General features: G+C 35.1%; 2 protein-coding genes and 1 long non-coding RNA gene across 11 annotated transcripts in view; 2 read left to right on the forward strand and 1 right to left on the reverse strand.

Annotated features, from left to right (window-relative positions):
• Nucleotides 1-1,678: 1,678 nt before the first annotated feature.
• On the forward strand, nt 1,679-10,245 carry LOC138134201 (uncharacterized). The gene is made up of 3 exons (XR_011160666.1): nt 1,679-2,031; nt 9,695-9,927; nt 9,982-10,245. It is a non-coding gene; the product is annotated as an uncharacterized lncRNA (long non-coding RNA).
• A 2,335-nt stretch (nt 10,246-12,580) lies between these two features.
• On the forward strand, nt 12,581-19,152 carry LOC138134196 (WD repeat-containing protein 26). 2 transcript variants are annotated; one of them, XM_069052317.1, is made up of 10 exons: nt 12,581-13,433; nt 16,322-16,478; nt 16,526-16,710; nt 16,759-16,993; nt 17,047-17,206; nt 17,297-17,472; nt 17,524-17,702; nt 17,755-17,971; nt 18,067-18,238; nt 18,806-19,152. In XM_069052317.1, exons 1-10 carry the CDS (start codon nt 13,264-13,266, stop codon nt 18,889-18,891), a joined length of 1,737 nt encoding a protein of 578 aa, XP_068908418.1. In that variant the 5' UTR covers nt 12,581-13,263; the 3' UTR covers nt 18,892-19,152. The 2 variants fall into 2 exon arrangements, with proteins under 2 accessions (XP_068908418.1, XP_068908419.1); XM_069052318.1 differs by having other exon boundaries at nt 12,586-13,433; nt 18,420-19,152.
• A 581-nt stretch (nt 19,153-19,733) lies between these two features.
• Nucleotides 19,734-23,163, reverse strand: part of LOC138134197 (piggyBac transposable element-derived protein 4-like) — a 166,775-nt gene continuing 163,345 nt past the window's right edge. For 2 of the 8 annotated variants that reach the window (XM_069052324.1, XM_069052320.1), the window contains exons 2-6: nt 21,780-21,858; nt 21,649-21,708; nt 21,487-21,531; nt 21,280-21,378; nt 19,734-21,227 (exon numbers count right to left, since the gene is read on the reverse strand). In XM_069052324.1, the coding sequence (XP_068908425.1) occupies nt 19,858-21,227; nt 21,280-21,378; nt 21,487-21,531; nt 21,649-21,708; nt 21,780-21,834 (1,629 nt within the window). In that variant the 5' untranslated portion in view covers nt 21,835-21,858 and the 3' untranslated portion in view covers nt 19,734-19,857. Of the gene's footprint in view, nt 21,228-21,279; nt 21,379-21,486; nt 21,532-21,648; nt 21,709-21,779; nt 21,859-22,144; nt 23,134-23,163 lie in introns of those variants that run through there. The other 6 variants (XM_069052323.1, XM_069052319.1, XM_069052322.1 and 3 more) reach the window with 6 other exon arrangements.

Here is a 23,163-nt window from a genome sequence, read left to right on the forward strand (position 1 = left end):
TCTTGTAAAAACGTACGTAAGTAGGTACGTGTAAGTTTTTAGACGACAAACAGATAATTCCAAGCAACAGTTACGATGCTTTTAACTTTTTTATTAATCTGATTTAATATATTCGTAGTTTCTGAATGAAATTCTCGCGTCAAGTCCATGTGGATTTTTTCCGGCTATACGGACGATAAATTGTATTGGAAATTTATTTAATAAACTGATAGACTTGCTATTTCTTGCCAATATTGAATATATTTTTAATTTGTGACCAGAATTGTGTAGAGCATATCCGTGTAGTTTTACTAAAACCTATTTAAATCAATTGATCTTGACAAAACATTTGACCGTACATGTATGTACATAAGTTAACATCGTCAGGATCGATTCAAAGAAAGAATTAATTAAAACAAAACTGTACCTAGGTACCTATTTTATTTGGGATAAAAATATTAAACCATCGTGTATTGTTAACTATTAAGTTAAAAAAGAACAATATGTTTTTAAGTAATTTTTAGTACACAGATTTCGTTTACTTCTAAATTTAAAAATCAAGTTGTTTAAATTTATAATATTTACATAAGATTAAGATTAGTTAAAGAACGAACTTTAACAAACTTTTTTACTTGATAACAAAATAAAACAATGTAAACTACCAAACAAAACTGGGAAAATTATTGCAGATAACACATGCGAATTAAAAAAAGTACTTTTAGAATTAAGACTATACAACTGTCCCACCGAATACATTCAGGTCTTATATTTCTATTATTTATGGACCGATTTTTGTGAAATTCTTATTCCGAATTAACACCCTGTAAGTTATGCAGCCAATAAAGCAAGTAAGTAATTAGGAAGGTTTTGGGAAATTCAAATCAAATTTAGAACAATTCTAAAGGACCCCACAGAACAGACTGCGTTTTTGTTCGACGAACAAGAACAATCCTGTTCGAGCAAAAACAACGAACACGAATTGCACACAGACTTCAGTTTTGTCAGTGATGTTAATGTTCCACTTTTTTTGCTCCCGTCAGTACTACACCACTGCAAAAACCGACGTTTTTAAAACTGTTTACCGCACACAGTTCAGATTTGCTCGAATTGACAAGACGGACATAATCAGGGTTACCTAAACCTGATAATTTTCATCAGTTTTGTTTTAGAGCAAAAGCGACCGTTTTGAGGTTTTTGTTCGAACAGAACAAAACCGTCTAACAAAAACGGAGTCTGTGGGACGTGGGGCCCTTTAGAAGATAGAAGCAGCAGATCAGTTTGCTTAAACCACGGCCTCCTAGATTAGATATAATGATAGACTTTTGGTCTATCAGACCGTGCGCATTCGTAGTTCAAGGCATTATCTTTGTTTTCTAGGGAGCGCTGCGGTACGGTGCACGATTGGTTGCCTACTAGCATTTATTTTTTACAAACATTTTTTTTTTGTCATTTATGCAATTAGAAAACAAGAACAACGGAAACTACACACTGTAAAATTTAATAAAAGAGGTACGGAGGTACCGCAACGGTTAACGGGGGTTTAATTGCTTGATTTGAGTTATAAAAGTATGCAACCAATATTACACATTTTTGTGCTTTTAACTTCGCTTCAAAAGAGGGAGCTTAGGTGCTCCCGTTAAATGCACTGACCTCTATAGGTTATAGAGGTCAGTGGTTAATGTCATTTCGAAATCACAAACATTTTGCTGACGCGCAGGGCCGGATTTAGACTTGTCTCTTATCGTATCTAGGAGGCCATGGCTTAAAAACTTATCGAAAAACTATCGCGATTGGCTAAAGTAACAAATTTTGAATCTTCCAGAGCTGATTGGCCATTTTGGTCAAGTAGGGCGTGAGCGTGAGAAAGTGGGGTGTTCAAAAATATGAAGACGAAACGAAACGATAACGGTCACTTTCTTCTCGCCAGGTTCTCGCCCTTCTCGGTCACGGATGATTCTCGGGGTTTGATTGGGAAGTACCTACGGTACGTTCACACGTTCAGTATCTACCGACAGCAGTTATTTTCATGTCCACATGGTTTACAATTGCAAGGTAAATTATCTCTCTATTCTTCTCATTTAATTGTGGTCAAAGTTTGATAATTCAACCAGCATTAGTTCTTTATCGCACATCGCACTAAAGTAAAGGTAGATTATTTTCTTTGAGAACTCGATGATATACAGGATCTATCAGAACTGGCGGACCAAAATAATACGGTGAAATCATCATCTTCCTGGAATAATAGGAAAAATGTTTTTAAAAATCCATCCTTATTGGATTTTAAAATAAGAACGTTGTTAATTGACCAATCGCGTGTAAAGTTTGTCAAACATAAGTGAATTTTACGGTTTTAACAACTAATAGTATGTTATACGCCAACGTAGAGAAGACATTTTTTTAAGCCGAGGTAGTTTATTCCCCGAGAAGCGAAGCTTCGAGGGGAATAAAGAAGCGAAGCTTAAAATTGTCTTCTCTAGCGTGGTGTATATATTATTTTTTTCACGATCGGGAGTAGAAATCAACTTTTCGGATGTCAACATCGTGACAGAAGTAGAGCATTTTCTCCCTAGGGAGCAAATATTTGCTCCCTAGGGAGTTTTCATTTTTTTGACAGTTGTGACAAAAATCTAATGGGAGTTTTCATTTTTTTTTACTGTTGTGACAAAAATCTAATTGTGTTGTCAAGGCAACTACTAATTCCATTAAATTCATCGAAAGATGACAACTCATTTGTCATCATTTTTTTATTCTTAAAATTTGAGATTTTTGTGCTGTTTCTACTCCCTACCGTGGAAAAAATAGTATATATACTTCTGGAGAGAATGCTCATTTTTCCCTCGGTGCTTTGTAGCCCTCGGGCTTCGCCCTCTGGCTACAAACTGCACCTTAGGAAAAATCATGCATTTCTCTCCCTCAATATATAATATACTATTTTTCACTACTAGATCCGTTAATAGTTATTTAAACATTAAGGGAGGTAACTAATATTTACCTGTCGAGGACAAGTTTGTCCCCGAGCGATAGCGAGGGGTAGCAATAGAGTCCGAGACTGGTTAAATTAGTTACCTCCCGAATTGTTTATAATATTTTTTCCACTCTCAAAGTTATTTTGAACTGCATACTTTCTTTTTGATGAAATTATTTTAAATATTTGAATAAAATATTAGTATGTCTGTTGCCGGTTGCTACGACTTTCATCACACAAAACGTCAATATTAAAAGCGTCGTGTCAAAAGTTTGTAAAATGAATTTGAACAAAATTAAAAGAGAAATGGAAGTTGCTGAGGCTGCAAACGCTTCATGTTCCTTCCCCCTGCCACAGAAATCGAATAAACGTTACCATAAGGCATATTAGTGTTTTGTTTGGTTTAATTTTTGTCACTTATTTCCCCGAGGGAGGTAAGTGGTTACTTACATCCCGTCGTTAATAGCAACCAACGGTAGGTCAAAAAAGTTGTACCTACATCCACCAAATCAATGTCATAACAACGTACTTACCATGTAGAGAGTGGAAAAAACCCTTTCTAATAATAATTATTAATTAAATTTGTTTGTCCGATGCGACGATCCGAGTTCTCATTTTTCAACGGTTGCTATGAAAATTGAAAATCGTCTGTCTACGTTAACCAATAAAATCAAAGAAAATCTTTCGTTGCTAGGTGACGGCTGTTCATTATTGACCTTGGTTAATAATGAAAATTATTATTAACCTTGGGAGAGAAATTCTACTTCTGGGGTCGGTTCGAGAGTCAATAATGACGCCTTCTGAGACTAGTAGTGAAAAAAATACTTTATGAGGGATGTTGTAAAAGTGGCAAGAACCAAATCTGCAGCTTTTCGTTTAACAAAGACAGGCATGCCTTGTAAAATTTACAGCAGGGTAGCTAAATATTCTGTTGTGATGGATTTGTCGTGAACAACCCTAAAATCCCTCATAAAGTACATTAGATGTTAAAACCATAAAATTCACTTATGTTTAGACAAACTTTAGATATAAAATTACCTTAAAAAATTATATTAGTAACTATCTAAACAAATTTGATTGTTGCAAAGACATAATAATTGAATATTATGTCATAATAAATTACTTCTGACAATTACAAAAGTCATTAAAAACGCTTAATGTTTACTTCTTCAGAATATTTTGATATGCTTGTCTTATATGGGCAGTGTGCCAGTGTGATGAGAGTGCCACAGTTGCTGCTCAGGAGTACGCAGTTCGTTTTCCCAATAGGGAACATCCCAGTAGAAATAGGTACTATAACCTAAAAACGTCCGTCATTGCACAAATAATGCGGATACCAAACAATGCATATGCATCATTTGAAATGCATCCATAGTTACAAATAAAGCAGGAAAATTAATTTATAGGTAACTTTACATCAACGACAGGATTGGTCAGTTTAAATTGCTTCTTTCCTAATTACTATTTAAGACAGAAGATGATGAATTCACCTTATTATTTTGGTCCGCCAGTTCTGATAGACGTATAGCAAAATTCAATCTGCAAACAGAGGAATGAAAAAGTTGAAAAACGACGTAAGAAACAAAAAGGAGGTACTACAAAAATTAATAGAAAATTATGAAAATGGAATACTCCCTATAAACCGTTCACGATTGTTTTAAACACGCAGCAGGCCAAGATATTTTTTTGTTAGATTGGTCCTGTCATATGACGTTTCGTTTTTAAATATTGGCATTGTTGTCAATTTCGTCATTAATTTAGTTAATAATTTACCCAGAACTGCCCTACTTATATGTTTCATTTCAATTAAAATTTTACTATTATTGTTCCTAATGGGTCAATTGTTTAAAAAAAAAAATAATAAATAGAGCTTATATTAATAACATAATTACATAAACATTTTTGTTTTATAATACAAAAATTTCCGATAATATTGCGGAATCTGGAAAAGTGCCCCGAATGCTTGCAGCGTTTCCACGTTGAATGGCAAGGGAAATCCTCTCGAAAAGGAATTTCTTTGATTTTGAATCGCCTGATTCCGCGATAAGTCGGTTTCCGATGACATTAATGAAATCGATGGCTTCTTTGCACCAAGGGCCTAAGGTTTCAAATGCTAAACCTTTAAACACGTAGTTTGACGAAATGATTGAACTATATTTGCTATGTTTGCGTTTGCAAGCCATTTCAGCGGCAAAACCTGAGACTTCAGATGATTTCAATACGTAACTGTTTGCAAGTGTATCTACAACAGTAACGTCCCAAACCAAAGGTTGACCTTTAATCCACGGTACTAAAGTCATCCCATCTGGGCGTTTTCCGTCATCCCGAGACAGTCCGTTTGGTTCTAAAGTTGAATTCACATGAATTGAAGTTAAAGACCGGTTGATAATGGAATTAATTTCAGTGTGTCTTGAAAATCTACCACTGCTTTTGAAACAACTTAGACCGTGGGTGCCAATTTCGTCAACTTTCGCATTGCACTTGCAAATATGAGGTGTACAAAGATTACAATTACAAAATTACAACCCAATCTTAAACCAATACAAACTTGGAAGGAAGTGTTATCTAAAAGAGTACCAATATTAGGAGAAGGTATTGCATGTAACCAAGATCCTGATTCTCTGCATTGCAAAGCTTTAAAACGAGCCAAGTCTCTAGGTGAATTAAAGATTAAGTCATTGGCAATTATTCCTTTGATATTAATATTATCCCAATTCTTCTGAAATTGTGGAATTGTTGGTATTTCGTTCTCATTTGCTACACCCCAGACTGCTAAAGCTTCATCATAATGGTGAATATTAAGCTCATTATCCTTTGAGTTTAGTAATAAAGAAACAAGCTTTTTAACCCCATTAATTGAAGATAGGAAAGCAGGGAGGCAAATATCGGAAATGCGACGAATTCCCAGACCACCAAATCTAATCGGTAAAGTGGACTGACGCCATTGTAAATCAGTTAAACGTAAATTAAGTATTCTCTCTAAACAATACTTTAAAGAAGAATCAATTGAATTAACATAATTAGAAAATTTCCAAAATGGAGTTGTTCTTAATAAAAAATTAAATTTTGGTATGAAAAGACAGTTTTTGATTAAAGTATAAGCCACGTGTCTGTTAAGGAGTTCAGCTTTGTTTAAAAGATTTTCAACTGTAATTATAGTTTTTTCGACGGTGTTTTTAAAACCTTGGTCAAAGATTGGAGAGCCTAAAAGAGATAAACTTTCTCGGTCACAGATTTTAATGCCTGGTGCTAAATTTTGAAATTCCTTTATGACTTTTAAATCTGTGTCTCCAGAACAGCAAAAGATCTCGCATTTGTTAAAGTTTAATTCAAGGCCAATTTCCTGAGATAAATTTATAACTTTCTTAAAGTCGGATAAAACTACTTCTGGGTAATCAGCTAAGGTTCCATCATCTAAATACCATATATTCATTTGAGAATCCAAAGATAAAATAATTGGTTGAATGGCAAGACTAAAAATCATGGGACCGCAGGGATCTCCTTGCTGAGCTCCAACAGAAGAAGAAATTAAATGATTACCGAAAAATAAAGTTGAAGGATTTCTATAGCATTGATAAAGATAAGGGTACAGAAGTGGGGTATGACATTGGACTTCTTTCAGAATACAATCCCGTTCGACTGAGTTAAAGGCATTTTTGAAATCTAATTTAAGAAGAACTTTGCCACGGTTTTGATCGTTATTAACAAAGGTTCGTGTGGTATGAATTGCAGCTTCGCATCCTAGTTTAGTTGCAACTCCAAGTTGGTGTGGAGATAAATACGAATTTACAATATTTCGACTTTGAAAACAGGCTAGCTTTGAGGTCAATCTTCGCAAACAGTTTCCGATAGCGATCGGTCTAATTCCTCCATCTTTTTTGTTAAGGGCACATAAAGACGCACCATACAATAAATGGCAGATTTCTGAAGGAAGTTGCCCAGATAATAAAAAATTGCACAGTTTGGTTAAAGCTCTTAGTGCCTTCTGACCTGCTTCACCCGCTGACAAAGATATGATATCTTTCAAGTATTGTGGTCTCATGCCATCTAAACCTGGTGAAGAACCGGCAGGAAATGAATTGATAGCTTCTCGAACGTTTTGCTCATTGACTATTAAACTAATGTCTCCTGGTTTGAAAGGGTCTGGGAAAAAAAGTTCGCGAGATGGTGAAGGATGTTTTTTTTTAAGTTCTTCAGCAACATCTTCGTTGAATGAAGCTAATGAGTCATCCGAGGACAATAATTTAACAGCTCCTCTGATATCAAAATCGGCTACTTTTGCTTCTACTTTCTTAGCTAATGATAAATTTGTACGTTTCTTAGAACCAGTTCGTATTTGAGGTACTTCAAAATTAGAAAGATTTTCTTTTATATGCTTATTCAACGACTTATCAGATTTCTCTGCTACATTGAAAGCTCTATACGAAAAAAGCAAAAGATTCTCAAAGGATGATAATGATTTGGTCGAAAGACAATTATTAATAATGGAACTTAATTTATCTGCAGCTAAATGTCTGCAAGCTTTTGGAATTCTTCTAATAGTTGGTAACTGAAGTTTCAAATTAATTAGCAATTTTGTTATTGAATCGGTTGAAGAAGAAGTAGAAGAAGTTGATAGATTATTATCGACATGATACTTATCTACGTGAATTTTCAATCTGTTGTTATCCTTAAATGATTTTCCAGGACATAGAGTACAACGTAATCGTTGAGATCCATCAGGTTGACTATCTTGTGATCCGGATTGTTTCTCATAGCATAGTCCATGGAAGTAGGTAGAGATTGATGGATTGTTTCATTTTTCCTTCTTGTTTTATCAATTTTTGAGGAAAATGATTCACACAAAAAAGATTGTCCCATTAGTCCATGACATTAATTGTAATTTTTTTCTCAATTTTTTGACACTTTGTTGACGTGGGAATAATCAGGCAGGGAAATTTTTTAAATTTATGACAATCTAACCAAATTTTGAAATGACATTGACGACCAAAATTTATTGCTCGCGACAGTATAGTTTTCCCATTTCTAATTTGGTTTTACTACGAGCCCTGTTGTCAGGGAGTTAAATACCCCGACAATAGGCAACTACCGCCATAAATCCTAGGACTGTAAAAGAAGGTCTGTTGTCTGACCAGGTTACAATATCTTCACTATTGCCAAAACCACAACCCCAGCCCCTAATAATTACAATTGCACTGCCATAAAACCAAATTATAAATGGGAAAACTATACCTATATGAATGTGATCTTGCATTTATCGTTGGAGAAACGCATTCTCACCAAGGCGACCCTGTCAGAATTTGAGAATTTTCTCCTGTGTGAACGGGTTTTGATAAATGTCAAAACGAAACGTCAAGTTAATTTTAAGTGATTTGGAGCCTTTAAGGGACTCGTCGAACAAAAAAAAACGTATTCAACTCGTGAGCCCAATGCCCAATTTACACACAAACTCGTTAAATAATATACTATAGTAAAAATAATGTAAGTAGTCCCATCTCAAATTTGACAGTGGCGCTCATATTTCTGGAAGTTCACCAAAAACAAAAATTTCAATTTAATAGTTAATAGCGTGCCATTGAAGATATAGGATTTCCTCTACAAACGGAATGTGTGTTTGAATTGTTTAAATCAATGATAACGTCTTAAACGTAGATTTATTGTTTTGAAGTTTTTGCTCATTCATCATAACCATAGAAAAATTCATTAGTTCACATTTTTGCCGCGGGACTTCTTATGTTATTTTTACTAGGTATTTTCATATTTGGTGGCGGAAACAAAAGACTGAGAAATGTCACAAAAATGTATTGTCAGTGTCAAATTTCTCATAAACGCCGTAAAAAGGAATGTCTAGGTAAATTTAAATTTTCGTTAAATAGATTGAAAAAACAAATTCTAAGGAAACCAATTTTTGTCAGTGCTTCAAAAGGAAAAGGTATTCTCATATAATCAAACGTATTACAAATTATTTCTCTAGTTCGACGATGAATAACTTTCTTATTGCCAATTTGCTGCATTTCTGTCGAAATCACGAACGTCTTTGAGAAATTTGACACTGACAATACAAATTTGTGACATTTCTCAGTCTTTTGTCTCCGCCACCAAATATGAAAATATCTCTATCTATATTTATATACTTATGTTCCTTGGGTGGGGAAACTACCGCCAGTGTCCACCGCTCGCAAGTAGCCATACAAGTAGCTGTGGTCCGGCGTAATCACAGATGGCGTAATGCACAAAAAGAGGTCACCACCACCAGGATGAAACCTTACAATATACTTAAACCAACCTCTCTTATCTTAAAAAAATAACTATCTTCTATTTTATATGATAATGGACCGTATGATTTCCTCTTCATTAAGACTTAGAGACAGCCGTTAAGGACTTGAAAGACGGTCTTTAATTTTTACCTATGATTTCCTTTTAATTAATTGTTTAACGACTGTCGTTAGTGGTTATTTTTAAATAAAATTTTAAACAACAGCAAGTGATGTTTAATATTTTCATTAACTTGACATTGTTTCCTTAAAGAAGGTATTTAACTATTTACTTAACGAATGTCTTAAATAGAGGAAATCATAACCCTTTATTTAAATAATTCTTTAAACAGTTGTTTAGGCAAATCAATTATTTAGATAAAGATAAAGTTTTAAGGAAAGGGAAATCATACGGCCCAATCATAATCATAATCAGATTGATATAATTAATGATAAGAAGTCATTAAAAAAAAAACACTGACACAAACTTTTACAGTTAATTTATTCACCACATGCACATTATGGACAACTACGTAATTGGTATCGATTTGGGCACAACAAATTCTTGTGCAGCTTATTATAAAAATGGAGCAATTGAAATTCTTCAAAATGCGGAAGGTAGAAGAATTACACCTTCTTTTGTATTTTTTTTTAAACAATTAACAAACACAATTGTTGGACAATATGGTGTTCACATGGCAAAAAATTTACCAGAAAATGGAATTTATGGTAAGTATTATACTATAGAATGTGTAATGTATCTTTATTCATTTTATATTTCAGAAATTAAACGATTTATTGGCAAGACTTACCAAGAAATCAATTTGCAAAATAATTTGCAATATATCTCATTCCAAGTAGAAGATGATTTTAATACTCCCATTATTGTGGTTCAAGGTGAAAACAAAGCATTAAAAAAAAAACTCCTAAAGAGATAACTACTATTATTCTAAAAAAAATTAAGAACGATGTGGAAGCTAAAATAGGCAGTGTTGACAAGGCAGTCATCACTGTACCAGCTTATTTTAATACAAGTCAGAGAGAAGCCACTTTGGCAGCTGCTAAAGAAGCTGGTTTCACAGTTTTAAAACTGCTCAATGAACCCAACGCAGCCGCCTTAAGTTATTTTTTTTAAAATAATGTCGACGACGAGTGTTACTGTTTGATTTATGACTTAGGAGGAGGCACATTTGATGTTAGTATACTGAAAAAGACTTTAAATAATATAGACATTATTTGTGTAGATGGAGATACAAGTTTGGGAGGAAAAGATCTGGATAATCTAATTGTAGATTATGTATGTGAGAAACTAAAAAATGAGTACGGATACGATCCAAAAAGTGACAGAAGAACCATGAGAAGAATGCAAAACAAGTGTGAGACGGCAAAGAAAACTTTATCTTTCACAACAGAAATTTCAGTTATATTTGATGGTTTCGTAAAGGGTCATGACAAAGTTGAAATTGATTTTACAAAAAAACAGTTTGACGAAATGAGGGAAAAACTATTCAAAAGAACGATCGAAATTGTTAGAAGATGTGTGAATAATTCCGGAATAGCGAAAGATAAAATAAAACATGTAGTACTAGCTGGTGGATCAAGTCGTATTCCAAAAATACAAGAGTTGTTATCAGCTTATTTTGATGGAAAGGCTTTAAACAAAAGTAGCAATTTTGAAGAGTGCGTAGCTGAAGGTGCAGCTCTTCAAGCAGCCATGTTTTCTTGTAACTCTGAGCAAAGAGTCGATAAAATTAAAATAACAGATGTAATTCCATTATCTTTAGGAATAGACATGGACGCTGATGAGATGTGTTTCATAATTAAAAAAAAATACGCCAATACCTACCAGTAAATCTTACAATTTTGTAAACGTATTAGGCAACCAAACTTTCACAGCATTTAAGATATTTGAAGGTGAACGTTTGGAGGCTGCAAAGAATCGTTTGTTACATGAATTTATATTAAACAACCTTACACCTGCACCACCAAGGCAATGTGGTATTACAATGAACATCGATCAGAATGGAATTTTAACAATAGAAGCAAAAGAAGAGTACTGCAATAATGTCAAAGAAGTAAAAATTATTATATCTGCGGCACTCAAAGTGATAAGGAAATCGAAAAAGTATTGCTCGACAGCACAATTCACGAAGCTGAGGATCGACGTTTTATGATATTTGCTAGTAAAAAACAATATTTGACGGATTACTGTGCATCTGTAATGTATAATTTTGAAAAGGTATTGAAGAAAGATGATAAAATATATGAATTATGTGAAAACACCATAAAGCGCCTGGACAGCCTACAAATCGGGGAAGAAGATATAATTGAAGAGTTAACTAATAAGATTTAAAAAAAATGTGACCCGATTGCAAAAAAATATGAATTCAAATATATGGACGATTTATAAATATGTAGTATGAAATTGTAAATAAATTCATTAATAATTAATTAAAGCAACACATTTTTTATCTTCGTGTTTCTTCTCGGACCTTAAAATAATTCAAATTAAACTGATATATTGAATGGAAATTGACCCAGTTCGATTTCGGGTTTTTCGGGTTGCATAATCTGAAATTTAAAAATTAAAATAAAACGGTGTTATGCAATTATAATAACTCCAAACTGAAAATTGTCGACATGAATGTTTACGTAACATTCAATCGTTGAACAGTTTCGTCTTTAACATTTCGTGATTTTAAAATTCCCTCTGCCGAATGAAAAATATTGCATTTTACGCATGCTTTATAACGTCGTCTGCGCTGATCGTAATAACAAGTCGTGCCAATCGCTCAAAACTCTGCGTCCGGAAAAAAGTCAAAATATCGGTAGATGTCACCACCTCGCGCGTTATGGGAAACTGTAATAGTATTACAGAAATTACAGAAGGAAAAATTTATTCAAATTGTCAAAATTTAAATGTCTAGCTGTTTCTAGCGAATACAAATTGATATCACAAAATGATTTGCATTATTGTCATTGAAGTTCTTATTGTATTTGTTATTTTGACAATCAATGACAATTGATACTTATTCGAGTTTCAAACCCTTTTTATGTCTAGCTGTTTCTCGCGAACACAAATTAATATTACAAAATGATTTGCACCGATTATGATTGAAGTTCTTATTGTATTTATTGTTATTTTGATAATCAATGACGAATTAATGGTTGACATTTATTCTAGTTGTAAACCTTCCGTAGTTATTACAGTTTCCATTCATTCGCGATCCAACTGATCCAAGTGCCTCTGGTGGCCATTTCACATCGAATGGCACGACTTGTTATTATCGGCGCGGACGACGCTTTATAAATTTAACTCTCCCAATAATATAGCACGAACGCATCGATGCTCGCACGTTCTTTATCTGACTTGTTGAAATGAAGTTGCATGTGAATTTCTGATTTTGATGATTTGAGTGATTTGATCGGAGGGATCATGTATGTAGATCCCGAAGAAGAAAAACGGAACACCATCTATGGCGGTGCGCGAAATGACAGTTTTGCTCCGCGGCAGTTGAAGAACTCTGTACTGTAACGTGGTTTGCGTCAAGGTGTGCGCATCGTGAAGTGTTGAGGTCAAATTGCCAGCTGTTTTTGAGGTTGTTGGAATCCGAAACGTTTGTCCATTGAACGAAAGAGCTGGTGAGCCTTCGACCAGCTGATGTTTGTTGTGGGGTGGTGCAGTTGATAGGATGATAAAATAGGACTGCATACTTGATAAATTCACGTGATTCTGTAGAAACTTGCGTTAAATTTGATGTACCCAAGTTGTAAAGTGAAGAAAGTCACATAATGAGAAGCGATATTAAGTAAATATATCGGACGCAAATATCCTAAATGTCCGCGATTACTATTGTGTGCGTGACGTAATAAATGGAACAGTGAAAACAAAGGGTTTACCTTAATAAATGTTAATCGTGATTAAAGTGATCTCGATCGTGGAAAGTGCGAAGGAAAAGTGCAAAAATAAGTCTGGCCTCTAATAGTGATTCATCCGGGGACGACGGTGGAGAACCGCCTCGTAAAAAGACCCGAAGAGACACTAACACAGTTGACAGCACCACAATGCAAGCGGCCAGCAACGGATGCGTGCAGAACGGGGCACCCTCCTCGAGTAATGGGGCTTCTGAAAATGGACATGAAGACACTTCCAATGGACCAGCGCTACATTTAACACAGACCAATCAGGACATTGTTAGACTTATCGGACAGTATCTCAAGAACGAAGGCCTAACGTAAGTCAAGTGATCTCCCCCAAAACCCCAACAAAACCATCACACGCTTCTGTGTTAACAATTCTTGTAAGAAGTGCCATCCCCTGATTACCCTCTCTTCCAAATCTGTTCGTTTTTTACATTAAAACCCTCACATTCACAACAAAATTTATTTTTAGTATCCATCAAATTCAGCAAATATGTCGAGTCATCTGTGATTTTTGTCCTAATAAAACGTCCGACATAATGATTGTTCAAAATTTTATCTTGGGGTTATCCATTGTTGCGTATTCACTGCTGCGTTAAATTTATATCACACGGATTTCCGAAGACAGGACAGTGCTCGTTTCGATACCTCGAAATCCAGCACTGCATCTTGAAAATGACGCAGATTATTTCTATTTTTGTAGAGATTTAAATTAAAATGCGAAAACCAATTTTACTTGAACGTGCGTGTTTTATGGTACGACTACCGTGTAAAAGCGTAGGTACTCTTTCAGTACGTTGTCCACAAGTTTTTGTGCAATTCTGTTGAGTTTAAAATACCCAATGTTCCATTTGTTCCAAAGCAGTTTTAGAAAACGGTAAAAACTATTCTGACGTTCTTATACCCACTACGGTTGGGTTGACTATTGTAATTTAATTGCATATTTTGCAAAAATTTACGGACGAGCCGAATTGTCTCCGAGATCGGCACAGGTAATTTTTGCAAGAGGTGAGTTGTCTCCCAGCAAGAGGCGAATTGTCAACAAACAACCACTCAAATTAGCCTTATGCGGTGATAATCTTCGTATTTCTAAGTGAAGATATTAAGTGTCTATTCCAGATTTAATGCAAGTCTCTTTGTTTCGCTAATAAATAAATAAATATTTATAAATATTACATTTTTGCGAGACTTATGTACGAGTATGTACGAGTAACTTCACTTTTAACGAATGTTAAATTGAACACAGTCAAGAACGTTTATATTTGTTATTTGTATCGACAGATTTAATGGTTTACAACTCCTCTTTCTTATATAGTAATTGACATTTGTACCAACTGAAAAACTGTTCAGGAGGACTTTATTTAACGACTTGGTGTGCTTTCTTTCCAACTTTCTTATCTCTTATCCGAAATTAAATTAGACCTTGGTATCGTATGAGTGCAAGTAATTTCTTTGTATCTCTGCGAAATACATACCTACTTTGTGCTTTTTTTTACTTCTTTCCACCTACTCGTACATTATTGCCAGTTCGGGTGCTTCGATATAATACGTATTCAATAGGATTCGGATCAGAATCTAAGGCTTTCGCATAAAGTCGCAAGTAATGGCCTTGAAGTGCCACTTTTTCTACGTTAAAGCGACGTCGGCATCTGCAGTATGTAGTAGGATGTATATTCCTCCAGGATATTGTCAATGTAATCCTGGTGGGACTGCAGCGAGGTCGGTTCTGTTGTCAACACTGATTTTGCTTCAAACTATTATTAGTCCATCACTAAACCCGTCAACTTTGATTTGGCACTGTAGAGTATCACTCGCTAAAGTTTCTCTATGTACGATAACTATTACAAAGAGTCAAAACGTAATTATCTCTCATGATCACAAATTGTTGTGAATTTCGAGGTGTCGGAATCTGACACAGACATAACGAGAGAGGACGAGAAAGAGGAGATGATCGTTACGTCTGTAAAGCTTTGTTTCGTCTTGAAATGTTTTTCTTGTTTCAAATTGTTAGGTGTAACATAAAGCTAATTACATTTTTATTATCTGTTTTATTTTCTGACAGATTTACAAGATTTTGCTATTGTTGCATTACATAATTGGAAACATTTAATAGACGAACTGCCAAAGCCATTTTTATCGTCAGTTTTACGATATTCTGATGTAAGGATCTGGCATAAATAAGTAAATATAAATTTTTCATTAACCAATGTGGGTAATCAATGATTTTATTTAACTGTATCGAGGGCGAGAGATAACAATAAAAAGGAGAATTTGTTCATAAGAAAATCGATTCTAATCAAATGTGAAAAACACATTTCATAAATTACGTTTTTCTGCTTTGGAATCATAAATGAGTATTTGTGAAACTAAAAGTAGTGTCACAAAGGAACTTTTTGTGAAGCTGTTTTTTTTTATACGTATTACGTTGGTATTGCTGTAATAGCAGGCTGGCCGGTGTCCAGCATCTCTAGCGAGCTCCTGTTAACAATTAAAACATTTTAAATTTGACATAAATTTCATAGAAATGCCACCATAACTCATGCCACATAAAAAAGTCCCTAGATTATTTCATAATTAGATTTTTGAGTTTTTATCAAATTAATGCGACCAAAATAGAAAAAATAGTATGTATACATATTACACTCGTTTTACAAGACGCACTGACACTCGTTCTGTTCGTCGTGCCTCAACCAACTCGTGTCAAAATCAAGCGTCTTATAAAACTCGTATAAAAATATACTAATTTTGCACCACCATTAAAAAAAGTACTTATTTTTTAATCGAAAAATTATGTGTGTAATTTAATTATCTACTTGTTATTATTAGAACAACGATCGTTCTTTCATCAAAAAACTGTAAAGTTTTTACCGCACAAAAACATTTTCACTCACTCTTTCGTTTCAATTTATGATTATCCCATGAGCGTGTCAAATTAGGGGTTAGAAAAATGTAAAAAAAAATATTCGATTAAAAAAAGACCAATTCGTAAAGTGTTTATTTTCTATTGGTGATTAAATGTATTACGTGAACTTCCATAACACCCTGTATATGTCTGATTTACGGAAGATGAAAGGTGTCACGATGAGAAGAGATTTGGTGCGTATATGAATTGTTCGACTTTCACTGGTTTCGTGAAATTTCGGTTTGTCTTCACTTAACAATATTCACACCGCTAATACATTTGTGAAACGTTCTCTTACAGAAGAACTGCTGATTCTTTAATGGCCGAATCAGGTTGTCGTTTGGACCATCCAGCAGCCGCCAAATTTCGCCAACATGTCATGGATGGAGACTGGACAAAGGCCGATCACGATCTACAAGAACTGCATTCATTAATTGGTTCTTCCAGTAGTTTAATGGTAAGCAAAAACACATTTTTGCAAAAGCATAAACCAACACATTTTAGGAAATGAAATTTCTACTGCTCGAACAAAAATACTTGGAATACTTGGAAGACGCCAGAGTCTTAGATGCCTTACACGTTTTACGAAATGAATTGACTCCCTTACAACACAACACCTCAAGGGTACATCAGTTATCGAGTTACATGATGTGTTCAAACACACAAGAACTACACGAACGTACCAACTGGTAATTACCTAGTCACCGCTCGTATGATTTATTTTTCGTGGATTTTAGGGATGGTAAAGGTCTGAAATCTCGGACAATTTTGATGGACAAATTACAAACGTATTTACCTCCCAGTGTGATGTTACCGCCTACCCGTTTGAACACGTTGCTCAATCAGGCTCTCGAATTACAAACTTTACATTGTAGCCATCATAACACGGCACAAACGATCAGTTTAGATAACGCTTCTCTTCTGGTTGATCACTGCTGTGCCAGAGATTCCTTCCCTACCCACACCATCCAAGTAAACGATTGTTTTACTTTTAAACGCATCAATTAGCAAACGTACCGTTCTAGATTTTAAACGATCACTGCGATGAAGTTTGGTTCTGTCAGTTTTCACCTGACGGTACCAAACTTGCCACGGGTTCGAAAGACACCAACGTCATCATATGGGACGTTAATCCTGAAACGTGCACACTTTCGCTGAAGAAGATTCTAGAAGGACACAATTACGGTAAACCTGTACAGTTTAGACGCTTGCACTGTTACTAATTCTCTAATCTAAATCAAATTAGACGGAATAGTTTTACTTAACTTTTTTTAGGAGCGTCGTATATATCCTGGAATCCAGATTCGGTGCACTTGATCGCTTGTGGTCCGGAAGAAAGTCCGGAAGTGTGGTTGTGGAATATCGAAACCGAGAAATTTTTGAAAGTTTCCCAATCTCCAGAAGATGCCCTCGCTTGTTGCGCCTGGCACAAAGACGGCACCAAATTTGTGGTAGGAAAATATGCTTGACTGCCACAATGGATGTTACGTTTGTTTTCGAAGGTGGGCGGAATCAGGGGCCACTTTTACCAGTGCGACATGGAGGGTAACGTGATGGATTCCTGGGAAGGTGTTCGAGTGAACGGTCTGTGGTGCAGAAAAGACGGTAAAACTGTTATCGCTTCTGACACACACCACCGCATTCGGGGCTATATTTTCGAAGAACTTTCCGATCATCAAATGTGCGTATTCAATTATGCGTGTACGTAAATATTGGATATGTTTTTGATGTAGATTACAAGAAGATCACGCTATAATGTCATTTACCGTCGACAAAAACGACAAGCTCGCTTTGTTGAACGTTGCCACACAAGGTGTTCACTTATGGGACTTAAACGATAAATGTTTAGTTAGAAGATATCAAGGAGTTACTCAGGGCCATTTTACAATACATTCTACTTTCGGGGGAGCCAATCAAGATTTTATTGCCAGTGGAAGTGAAGACAATCAGGTGTTGATTAGATTGTTTTAATTAAGTAACATTTATTCATGTGTGATTCGTTATGTTGGAAAAGTTTGCTAATCGAATTAATTTGTTTGCGACAGGTGTACATCTGGCACATCAGAAATGAACAACCAATTGCCACACTGACAGGTCACACAAGAACAGTTAATTGTGTCGCCTGGAATCCCGTTTACCCCCAAATGCTCGTTTCAGTGTCTGATGATTGTACAGTCAGAGTGTGGGGGCCAAAGGACAAGGTGCCTAAGCCATCAGGTAAACATTCTTAGATGCTCCAATAAAAGAAAAAACTTTGATGCGATATATTAAGTAATGTGATAAGGGTGTATGATATGTATCAGATACTTTAAACGTAACGTTTTCTTGATCTTGTTGATTTCATTTAAGAATCGTGCTTACTGATTTTTTTAAATTGTCGTTTCTGATATTTTTCCAGTGTCTTCATCGAGTAGTGATTCTAGTAATAACAGCACGTGGAACGAGATGATTTCATAGTATAAGTGACGAAAAAGACTGAAACGAGAACGAATCATCTCATTTAACTTTAATTTATTGGCTATTTAAAGTGATAAGGTTAAACAGTAGGTTTCAAAATTGTATCTGGAATTGTACTCCACTGAATTTAACTTAAGGCAGAGAAGCTTTTTTTTACAAAAAAAATATTAATGATGTTATGATATAATGATTATTGATAGACGATTATTTAAATAGTAAGTTTAATTATATAATAAAACTAATGTATCTTATCCAAAGTAAGTTTTTTATATGGAGTAATTTATAAACAATTAATTTTTTTGAATATGGCATAATTAAATTCAACAGAGGAGCTTTCGCCTTTTTGTTTTTCGAGTGTTCATCAAAATAAGAGTAAAGTTGGAAGTGCTGGAAGAATTGAAGACGGTGAATGAAGAAAAAACCGATTCAGTTGACGAACTTTCGTCTTAAAACCATCCCAGTGTCTATTGTTTCTCTTTAAGGAGTTAGGTTTAAGAAGTTTTCACTACTGGTTTGTTCGCTCACTGGAATAAGCTTGTCCCGAAATATTTATTTTTATTGATTTGATGTATGAAGGAAATTGTTAACTAAAATATTTTATAGTTCAAAGATTGTAACAGTTTATGTTTGTACAGGTACAATAACACTTTTAGTAAAGACATTTTTTATTCGCATTCTCTCTGATTATGTGACAGCCAAAGCACAAGAGAATTAAAATGTGTGTACAATTTTGCAAGCTATTACGATGGGATTTCACTGATAAGCGATGTCTTTCTACTATTTGTATTTTTCAAACATTGATAAACAATAAATTTCAAATGATTATTTACCAAGTGTTACGATCAATTTCGGTATTTTCATCACTGATGTGGATAAGGAGAGTTTAATGAATTTAAGCAATTGGAGAGTGACATTTAACTAGAAACACGCAGAAATGTCTTTTCTTTTGTAACAACATTATTTTTTATCTCAGGTAACGTACAAATTACAGAAAGAATGTAAGCCACCATTTTCTGCATTAGAAACCTGTGCAATGCGAGTGGCTATTGCTTCAGCGTGAAAAAATTTAGTGCAATTGGTCATATTTCTAAAATAGTTGCTCTGATTATCACCAAAATGAATACTTTGAGTCAAGTAATCACTGCGATCAAACGTTTTGCAAAGAGAAACATTCAAATATTTATTGCAATATTTATCGTGAATGAAAAAAAATTCACAAATCGATCTTTACCGTTTTGAGAATATGTAAAACAACTTTATCTGGGACAAGATTTTAAACATAGTTAAATTGAATTAACAACTAACAAACTAGCAGTTACAAAAATGACTTTAAAAATGTAGAACGTTAAACTTAAAAAGAATCCAGTCAAGATCTATAGTTAATTAAACCAGGATTCTTCGTGCCATTCCTCAAAACAGGTTGGACAAAGACCTATTTTAACATCCGAGGTACAGCCCTTGCAATAGTATGTTGTTTTCCTTTTTGTTTTCTTTTTTGAGCACAGCTGACACATGAACAGAGGGTATCTTCCAATCCGAGGACCAGAAGTACATTTGTCATCTTGAGAGGGGTAGTGACCACCGGATGTAGGAAGGGAAGAAACAGGCTTTAGGTAGGGACGATTGGGGTAATCGAGGAACACAAGGGATTCTATCACATCAAGTCTGAATTCGAAGAAAGTTTTAGTTGTGGCGGAAATGGAAACCATGTCGTATAATAGGTGACTGTTCACTAATAAGATTTGAAAGAGGTGAATTGCCAGTTTTTTGTACCAATTGAGAGTTTTCAGAGAACTTGGATAATATGCCAAGAGTTGGTCAATTCTGCTTTCTTGTAATGCATCGGTCACCATTGGTCCATTGTTATAAAAGCCGTCCATGTGATAAGGACTGTCTAGCTTTTTGTGGGCCGACCCGCCGTACAAAAGAAATTGTATAAATAGTCCGGCTGGTTCCGTCAACATTAACATCTTTAAATCATATTGATGGCCCCTTTTGGGTATAGACTGGCGGCCCCGCCACAAGATTAGCGTTTCGTTGGGGGATGATTCGTGCCCCGGAGAATAAACCTCGGTCATTCTTGTGTTGAAGTAAGTTATTAGGTCCCTAATTTTGTACAGTCTGTCGGTTGGGTCTGTGGGGCGAGGATTTGTCGCAAAATGTAGAATCTGCAGTACCGCCAAATACCTTTCCTTAGACATAATTGCGTGGAAACAAGGAATTATCCCCCGTCTGAATGATGTATTGAGCCAATAGTCGCCCAACCGAGGCATTCTGATTGTGCCAGTATGGAAAGTCAGTCCCAAAAACACAAAAAATTCTGGTCGCGTGAGGGGCCTCCATTTGGTAATTCTCACGTGTTTTGCATATTTGTTCGATTTACTGACAATATCGTCGACGATTTCGTCAGTTAGTAAAAGTCGAAAGTAGTCAACGGGGTCCTCTCCGTCAGGCAAAATTTTAATGGTTCTAGTTGATGAGAAGGGAACGAAAGGAATACGAACGGGATGTGGGTGCCACACAAATGAGGGTGGATTCATTTGGATCGGTCTAATACGTTCAGGTGTCTGCTGTACTGGAATTTCAACTGATTCATCTTCGAGATCTGAGTCGTCTTCCTGTACTTCCACGTCAGAATTCGAATCTGAGGAGTTGCCTTCGCTCGAAAGAGGTTCTTCCAGAAGTCTATCCAATAATTCTGGGCTTACATCTTGAAGGAGGTATTTTTCTCCTCCGAAAAATAATTCGCCTGAAAAAAAGAATATTGTACCTATATATTTTTTTATGAAGAAGAAATTTACCCAGAGGAGAGAACGAAGGTTCTTTTGACGAAGACGGTGTGGGCTTCTTTGGCGTGGGAGGTTGGGGTTCGCTTACCAAAAATATTTCTGGAGACGAGTCTAGAAAAAATAATAAAAACAACAAAGGATATATTTGTTATGCCATTGCAAAAAAAAACCCACAAATTTATAGTTAAAAAATCTGTAGAAATTTGGCTAAATATTCACCTCTGCCAGAGAGTCTCCTTCTCTTGTTTTCGGGTTGTGAAGTGTCTGAAATAGTAGACATTAGTTATATGCAATGAAGATATCATTTATGTATTATTTCAAGAGAAAATTGCTAAAGGAATGAACTGACATGAAAAAAAAAACGTAACTACAATAATATACCTTTATTATACTCAAGTCTTCGTCGTCGAGGGGACCCCTGGACCTCTGAACATGATCGTTCTAAACCGAAATAAGTAAAAGAAATATGAAAAACATTAATTGATAAAAAATAATCGTGCGGCAAACAATACCTTGTAGATCATTAGATCGTCGCAAATACTGTGATTTATTCTTTTTGTCACTCATTTTTCTCTCTAAAATAAACACATACTAATACGTGTGTTAGTGTTTATGTATACAAGAAACAATTTTGTGTACAAAAGTATCATGGTTATTTCGCAAACTGTACAGTTTCTCGGTCATAGTCATGTGTTTCTTTAATTTTATGTAATATAATTATGTTGTAGTGGGTATTAAAATATACATAAATATAAAAAGTCAAAAGAATTTGAAATTTTAGAATTTTTCTTTTGCAATGTTAAAAAAAAACCAACTATCGGGTGTTCAATTAAATTTCCCGTCAAAGTAGGCGTTGAAGAATCGATTGTGAACGCACCACTGGTGACTGGTCAGTCTGGTCTGCAGTTCTGCACCATTACTGAGTAAAAAGTAAAAACACAAACAACTAAACAACAAAAAAGTGAGGTTAGATTTAAACAGGTGATCAGAGTTTGGCGTTGTTTGTGTTTTTAATTTTTAATCCGCGCGCAGTGAAACTGAGAAGTGGTGCGTTATCAATTGAGTCTTCGACCCCAACTTTGACGGGAAATTTTTATAAATACCCGACATCATCATCCAATAATCCGGTTTTTTTTTGACTTGTGCAAAGAAGACTTGTGACTTACTGACTTCGACTTGTGTAATCGAAAGGGAATTTATTTTTGTTGTATTGAATTACTGCAAAATTTAAATTCTTTTATTTCTTTAGTGTATTTTTAAATGTTTTCATAAATTTAATGAATCAAATGGACAAAACGTATCGGTACATTGCACTATTAATCTAGGTAATCTCAGGTAATCTTGTAGTTTACGTTACGTCGCCCAAACTGCGCATCTCATACGCGCAGCCCCATAGACTCTGCATTGTTGCCAGATGTTAATTAGAATTGAGCGCGTCTTTTAGTTGGATGTGTATGACTCCAATACGTTTGTTAATTGATCTGTTTCCCTGGTTTAGTGTGCTTTTTTTAACTTTGTTTCGAAACAATGGGTGGTAGAGAGGCTCCTGCACGGAGTATAATTGTATAATTAAATCACGGTCACGTGATCTTAATTGTGAATTTTCTCTTATTCGAAACAAATAAATAAGTCTGGCAACGCTGTACACATTTAGCACGGTGCGCGAAGCGATGCACAGTTTGGGCGACGTAAACCAACGTAAACTACAAGATTACCTTAATCTAACCCTATGTGTAACCCTAACCTTATTTTGCGATAGTTAGTTAAGTTAACCTAAGATACACAAATTTTTGACAAACTTCGTATAAACTAGAAGTATGAAGTATGAAGAAGGGAAGTATGACATCCTTGTGAATGAAAACTTAAAACGAGACTAAAAGTTACTAAAGTTACCAG

Source organism: Tenebrio molitor, chromosome 6 (assembly GCF_963966145.1).
Source record: "Tenebrio molitor chromosome 6, icTenMoli1.1, whole genome shotgun sequence".
Taxonomy (NCBI): domain Eukaryota; kingdom Metazoa; phylum Arthropoda; class Insecta; order Coleoptera; family Tenebrionidae; genus Tenebrio; species Tenebrio molitor.

Coding starts and splice junctions, on each gene's coding strand:
- LOC138134196 (XM_069052317.1), top strand. CDS start 13,264: ATGCAAGCGGCCAGCAACGGATGCGTGCAGAACGGGGCACCCTCCTCG. Junction 16,711..16,758: donor CTACACGAACGTACCAACTG/GTAATTACCTAG, acceptor CGTGGATTTTAG/GGATGGTAAAGGTCTGAAAT. Junction 17,207..17,296: donor TCTAGAAGGACACAATTACG/GTAAACCTGTAC, acceptor AACTTTTTTTAG/GAGCGTCGTATATATCCTGG.